Source organism: Triticum dicoccoides, chromosome 1A (genome assembly GCF_002162155.2).
Source record: "Triticum dicoccoides isolate Atlit2015 ecotype Zavitan chromosome 1A, WEW_v2.0, whole genome shotgun sequence".
Taxonomy (NCBI): domain Eukaryota; kingdom Viridiplantae; phylum Streptophyta; class Magnoliopsida; order Poales; family Poaceae; genus Triticum; species Triticum dicoccoides.
The window spans coordinates 493,545,712-493,552,657 of NC_041380.1; the positions used below are offsets into that span (position 1 = coordinate 493,545,712).

At 43.5% G+C, this 6,946-nt stretch overlaps 1 protein-coding gene across 1 annotated transcript in view; it reads right to left on the bottom strand.

The window, feature by feature from the left end:
• The window catches only part of LOC119281916 (delta-1-pyrroline-5-carboxylate synthase 1), a 13,270-nt gene extending 6,345 nt beyond the window's left edge, over positions 1 to 6,925 (bottom strand). Inside the window, exons 1-13 of the mRNA XM_037562321.1 lie at positions 6,724 to 6,925; positions 5,977 to 6,048; positions 5,688 to 5,894; positions 5,437 to 5,598; positions 5,001 to 5,278; positions 4,243 to 4,393; positions 3,964 to 4,128; positions 3,764 to 3,841; positions 3,595 to 3,684; positions 3,399 to 3,485; positions 3,221 to 3,307; positions 3,053 to 3,149; positions 2,831 to 2,934 (exon numbers count right to left, since the gene is read on the bottom strand). Coding sequence (XP_037418218.1) covers positions 2,831 to 2,934; positions 3,053 to 3,149; positions 3,221 to 3,307; positions 3,399 to 3,485; positions 3,595 to 3,684; positions 3,764 to 3,841; positions 3,964 to 4,128; positions 4,243 to 4,393; positions 5,001 to 5,278; positions 5,437 to 5,598; positions 5,688 to 5,894; positions 5,977 to 6,048; positions 6,724 to 6,783 — 1,638 coding nt within the window. The 5' untranslated portion in view covers positions 6,784 to 6,925. The remainder of the gene's footprint in view (positions 1 to 2,830; positions 2,935 to 3,052; positions 3,150 to 3,220; positions 3,308 to 3,398; positions 3,486 to 3,594; positions 3,685 to 3,763; positions 3,842 to 3,963; positions 4,129 to 4,242; positions 4,394 to 5,000; positions 5,279 to 5,436; positions 5,599 to 5,687; positions 5,895 to 5,976; positions 6,049 to 6,723) is intronic.
• Positions 6,926 to 6,946: the final 21 nt, after the last annotated feature.

Genomic DNA, 6,946 nt, shown 5'->3' on the forward strand with positions numbered 1-6,946 from the left:
AGTCAGAACGAAAAACACGAACAACACTGGAAAACTGAGTATGGACCATATGTACAAAAGCCTTATATACAGAAAACAACTCAGAACGATGCTTCATAAAATAGACCCAAGTATGTCGAGAGTGGTCATCAACAAATATGACATAATGTTTGTGGCTACCTTTCAAAACAAAGGGGGAAGGACCCCATACATCAGAGTGCACTAAATCAAAAGGATGACTAGAATGAGTAGTGCTGGAAGAGTATGGAAGCTGTATTTGTTTCCCTAGCTTACAACCCTTACAGTGAAAACCAGCATCTATGGAAACATGACCCAAAACACCTTGTCGAACAAGGGTAGATAAACGAGAACCACACAAGTGACCTAAGCGATGGTGCCACTGGGCAAAAGAAAACGACGAAGTGGATCTTGATGTTGATGCAGCCATCTGGAACGCGGATGTGGTGGAAGCTGAAGGAAGGTGTAAGGTGTCAAGGATGTAGAGGGATGTGGATCCTCTACGGCGATGGCCAGTTCCAATGACCCTCTTGCTCTGACGGTCCTGCACATAACAAAATGAGTCATCAAAACCAACAAAGTAGTTCATATCAGCAAGCTGGCCAACAGACATAAGATTCATGGACAGCTCTAGAGCAAAGGAGATGGCAGGAACAGAAAACTTGGATGTGCAAAGAGAACCCTGATGAGTAATACAACAAGGTGTACCATCAGCAGTCTGAACAGAGGCACCATCCCGCACTGGCTGGCAAGACACAAGCTGAGAGTGATCAGAGGTCACATGGAAAGAAGCTCCAGAGTCCAGAACCCAAGGCTGGGTTGCAGCAACAGCGGGCTGAGAGAGAACAGATGTAGAAGCACCCCTCGCTTGCTGCTGATAAGGAGCTTGCTGCTGATAAGGAGCCTGGGGTGCACGACGCTGCTGATTGAGGGCCCGTCTAGCCTGAAACTCAGCTAACAGCTCTGGATGAAGCTTGAAACAACCATCTCTGTGGTGTCCTGCCTTCTTGCAGAAGGCGCAGACGGCAGTTGAAGGTGTGGCCTTGGAGGCACCTGGCCGCTGAGGAAAAGCCAGAACACTAGTGTGTAGAGTCTGCGCAGAAGTAGCCCCAAGAGAACGGAGACGAGTCTCCTCAGCGATCAAGCTAGCAAGTGCCTCTGTCAAGGTGGGAGGAGTCGTACGACCAAGCAATTGAGTGCGAATGTTCTCAAAGTCTGGCTTGAGACCCATCACAAACTGAAACATGAGAGTCTGATGGTCATACTTTTCCTTTGCTGCACATGACTCACAACCAGAATTACCCTTTGGAACCATGGAACCTAGCTGCCCAGTGATGCGAGTGAAAGCTCCATAGTACTCTTCTATGGACATGTCTTCTGGCTGCCGAGTGTTGTGTAAATTCTGCAACAAGGAGAAATGAAGTGCACTGCTGGGCTGAAGGTAGCGCTGCTCAAAGTACTTCCATATCTCTTTAGCTGAAGTGTGATGCTCAAGACTCATTCGGAGTGAGGGTTCAACACCCAGAATTAAAACTCCCATCACACGATCATCGATCTTTTGCCAAGACTTCCTTGCTGCATCATCATTTGGACTAGGTGGATCATCTGTCAGATGAGAAACAAAACCAGCTGTCCTCAAGACAGTCCGGGCAGAAAATGCCCATTCCCTGTAGTTTGAACCATCAAGCTTGATATCTATGATCAAAGAACCAAATCCGAAATCATTTCTTGCCATAGTGGTGAGCGGTCAGCAGCTGGAAACACCCAATCTGATAGCAGCTGCAGGCAGCAACAAGAGAAGAACAGCAGACAGCCACAAACAGAAGCTGGATCTGGATCTCACTGGATAGAAGGTGGAGCTTGTTGGATCTTGCTGGATAGAAGGGGAACGCCTGGAGCTTGCTGTAGAGCAGGGAAGGCACCAAGAGCTTGCTGGAGATGGCTGCTGGAGAGCAGGGGAAGTATTCTCACAGAGTAGCTGTGAGGACACACAGAGGAGCTGCTGGAGAGCAGCTCCTACAGGTTGATGACGAAGATGGGATGGGGCAGCGATGTGGATGTCTCCTCACCAGACAGATCCGCCTGAATCACCTCACCGGCGGCGATTTCATGGGTGGCGGCTGGAAGAGGGACTAGGGTTTGGTCCTGGTCTGATACCATGTTAGAAAACGTGAGGAAGAGAGAATGACCGAACAGTTTTCTGTATTGAGGAGGAGAGAGATATATACAAGGTTACATGGGCCTGGGCCTCACTCTAGACTATGGGCCTGGGCCTGTACAAGACAAACACAACATATATACTTAACAGAACGAAGGGAGTATATCAGAACACGTGAGTGAGCGTCTGATCAGGTTGCTAGCTGGAGCAAGCTGATGTGCTTTGCAGGCCTGCCCACCAGCTTTTGAGGCTCAAACTCCATCAGGTGGGTACTCATGTTTTTCCTTATTCGGGAAATGCCACTAGAGGCTAGCCCCAGATTGGTCGAGTTGACAGGATCAACAATTTAAATAAGTTTTTTATTGGCAACAGAAAACTGCAGCCATTATCAACAAGCAGAATTTAAAGAATATATATATAGTTCATTGCTTCACGGTAAAAGATGCTCTATGAAGTACTTAAAACCTCAAACCAACAAAACAAGCTATCCAATGCTATTATATGCTACTCCCTCCGTTCACAAATATAAGATGTTCCAACTTTTTCCTGAATTGGATGTATATAGACACGTTTTAGTGTCTTTGTTCACTCATTTCAGTCTGTATGTAGCCCATATTGAAATATCCAAAACATGTTATATTTGTCAACGGAGGGAATATCAAATTAGACAAGTACCATTGCGTTGCAGGCAGCTGGGTAATCAATTTTTGCATCCATCACAATACGTTTTGCCATATCCATGTCTGCTGATTTGTCAATATATACATGACAAACACCATCTGCACAGGGGATGCAAAGACTTATTCAATACAAACTCAAATCTTAAACAGCAGTCTAAGAATTTAACATTTTAGAAAGCAGTGGTAGCAGCAACAATAATGTTCATTAAGAGAATACCAGCATGGCCAAGAACAGGAATCTTTGTTGATGATTTGATTTGAGCAACAAGCTTATTACTCCCTCTTGGAATGACAAGATCAATGACATCATCATGCTGTATGGTGTTATATGTTTATTAGGCATATTGGTAGAATAATTATTTAGATAATAGGAACGAATGCTCACCTTCAGCAAATCCGCAATTTCATCTCTAGTTGTAATAAGGCCAATCAATTTTTCACCAACATTGTCAGGAATAGCATTGGTTATAACCTGTAAACAATGAATAGATATTTTAAGGACACTAAAGGCTACAATAGTATACCATGCCAAAAGGAAGCTACTACATAGGAAAAGATAATACCTTATGCAATATTGCGTTTGATCTCATTGCTTCTTTTCCACCTTTTAGGAGAAGACCATTACCACTTCGAATGGCTAAAGACGCAATCTAAACAATGGTGTTCAAACCAAGCTGCTTAATATACTTGAGTACAAACCAAATGCAAGCATGTGGATTATAGAAAAAATAACTAAAGTACATCAACAACAAACAATACCTGGACTAAGGCATCAGGTCGGGACTCAAAAATAATCAATAGAACACCCAAAGGGCAAGATGTTTTCTCAAGAACTAAACCATCAGCAACCTGAAAAAATAAACCGATGCGTTCAAACATGGAAGCTTTTCCCAGAGTTCCAATGTGTAGTTCAAATATAAGCACTCACCTCTGTCCTTTTCAGTATCTCGTTAATAGGGTCTTCCATATTCGCAAGAGTGCGAACAGATTTGGCAAGGCTTGCTATCTACAAATGATGAATATAAGCTGGATCAACCAATAAATAATATCCAAAAATGAAAAGAAGCAAGTGTCACCTATCTAACAAATCAATTTAGTTCTAACAAGCAAGACTATCCAACTGCCTACCTTTCCTGGTTTCAGAGTCAATCTAGAAACCAAAGCACTCTCATACCCAGCCTCATGTGCTGCTGCTAAATCTGCTTCATTCTCGGATCTAATTAAATCCTCATTTGCCTCTAAAGCATCCGCAACATCTAATAATATTTTCTTGCGCTCCTCTGATGACAAATTCTGTTTCAGGTATCCATACAATATAGAATCAGTATCACGAACCAGGCAAAAAAGAGCGAAAAGACAGTATGGACCGTTCAATGAGCAGGAAATTTGTACGAGAAAAAAATATACCTGTAGATGCCTTGAACAATCCCGTGCAGCAACAGCCATTTCACGGACACTGGTGTCCTTGGATGGTTCCCACAAACTTGCATTTTTATGAAAAAGGGTACCAATTTTTTCCCCACGGAGAACTTTAACAAGGCTCTGAGATGCACATCCACTTCAAGAACAGTAAACAAGTCAAATTACTCTGCCATTCACCGGGAAAACAAAAATAGCTTGCAAAAAATGGAGTTTACTACTCATTATTTGGGTTTGAAGCATTGGTAGCTCTTTAAGAAAAAAAAAACAGAAATGCAATTATCAAGCTTCTTTACTTAACAATAATTTCAGACCATGTTCAGACAGTAAGCATCACAAGAAAAATTACAATAGCATGCAGGGTGCATGGGTCTCAAAAGCAAATGCATTTTCGGCAGATTTATCATGGTGTTATAATCAGAACTGTTCGTCATTAATATAAAAATAACTAAATATTGGACTTCATATGTTATTTCAGATTTATTGTTAACATGGTTTAAACTTTCAACTGACTCTTTTAAGGTCCTTGATGAGTGTCAAATTATATGACTTAACTGTAATATTAGCAGTGAATTGATTCAATAAGATCTGGTGTCTATGGAATCAGAATTGCAAGTAGCCAAATGGCACATTATTGCTTGCATATGATGCACAAATAAATACCATAGAATGTGTGAAGTATATATATGAGCAATGCTAGGCATCAATATTTCACATGCAATAAAAAAGGCAAATATTCAAGTTACCTTGTAATAACAACAGGTACACCACCCGTTGAAGCCCACACAGCAGCTTGGACTTTAGCTGTCATGCCACCTCTACCAACACGGGACTTGTCTCCAAAAGTAATTTCATGATAATGTTTTTCCTTGATATAAGTATGTATTAACTTTGATGAAGGTTCACTTGGTGGACCGCTGTAGAGGCCATCCACATCACTAAGCAGAACAAGGAGATCGGCTTTCAGTTCCAATGCCAGTAGACCTGCCAAACTGTCATTATCCCAGAATATACCAGATGAATCCTGTAACAGAATTGTTGTTGATGAACATCACAATGAAAATGATGGAAGGTATTGAAACTGGAAAGACATGGATTTTTATGTATGCAAACAATCAAGCTCAAACTGTACAGGTAAGCACAATATCGCTATTACAGGGTAATGTATTGTACAATACGCACCTCGTATGGAGCCTTCCTCGTACTGATGGCATCATTTTCATTAAATATTGGAATAACTCTAAGCTCTAATAATGACTCGACAGTTTCGCGGAGTCGCTCCCGGAAATTTGAATTGTCGAAGTCACTATCTGTCACGAGAAGTTGTGATGATGACACATCAAGCTGCAACATGAGAGGTTTGATGTTACAAACAGACACACAAGGTACCAATTTCTTCCAAGTAAAGTTGATGCCAGGCTAAATAAACACACTTGGGTAAACAACATGTCATAGAGTGCCATCAGCCCACTCTGACCAACAGCAGCGCAGGCCTTCCCGTCCAGCTCCATCTGTGGCTTCTGCAGATCAGCAAAGCTGCTATTGACGAGCTTGCGGTACCTGAGCCGCTGTCGCCCCACACCAACAGCGCCCGAGGTGACCATAATCACCTCATATCCTTGAGCATTAAGATCCTTGACCTACATTGCCATTTAGCTGATTCAGGATTCGCTTCAGACTGCATATATACAGAGTAGAGAAGGTAGGAGATGAGAATGTTACCTGCTCGCACAGGGCTCCAATCCTGCCCAAAGCCAGTCTTCCATCATTTCTGGTGATAACTGCAGTGCCCACCTGACATCCAAAAAAAGGAATTAATAGAAAATAAAAGTGACAGGGACAAGGATTCCACCTACGTCTCCTGTGTTGCATCTTTGACTAGATTCCTTAAGCGTATCTAAGATGCTCTCCCAGAATGGACCACTTTGAGGCGAGCTAGCAAAACTGACAAAGGTACTGTTCTGTTTTCCAAACATAACAAGGAAACACAGTTCTACCCTTTACACCATAGATTTCCATGAAAACACGTATCTGAACAACGAAATCACGAACTAAAGAGGTCCTCCCATTTAACGAAATTTGAGAAACATCCCAAAATTCCTCTCCGCCTTTCTATCATCCATTTCCATCTGACACAAATCACCTTTTCCCATCTGACGCGAATCACCTTTCCCCTGAAGCTGTTCCGATGCCTGGTTACGGAAGGCCCCAAACATCCTGGGCGCCTCAAAAGTTTATTCATGACGAGAACTCCGCCATCAACGCGTCAGAGTTAAAACCCAAACCCCAGGCATAACCCCTCCGCCCCCCGCCCTCCCCGAGAACAAATCACGAGAACTCTACACGATTACTCCTCGATTCGATGCAGAGAGGCCTCGGAGAGACGCAGCAATGCGGCGAAGAGCAGCAGCTTAGATCTAGCAGAGACGGGCTGATAAATTAGTCAAACAAACAAACAGACAAATCAACCTTGATGATGATGCGCTTCACGTCCTTCATGAAGCTCCGGTTGGGGTCGGCGCCGGCCATGGCCGCGGGCGGAAGTGGGCTGGCTCGGCGCGCCGCCTCTCCCTTCTCTCTCGCTCGCCCCTCCCTCTCTTATCTGCAGTGAGTTTTTTCCTCGTCGCCTCGTCGCCGCAGCCGCGATGTGTGGGGGGGTCAGAAAAGGGAGGGGGATAGAGCCGAGCGGTTT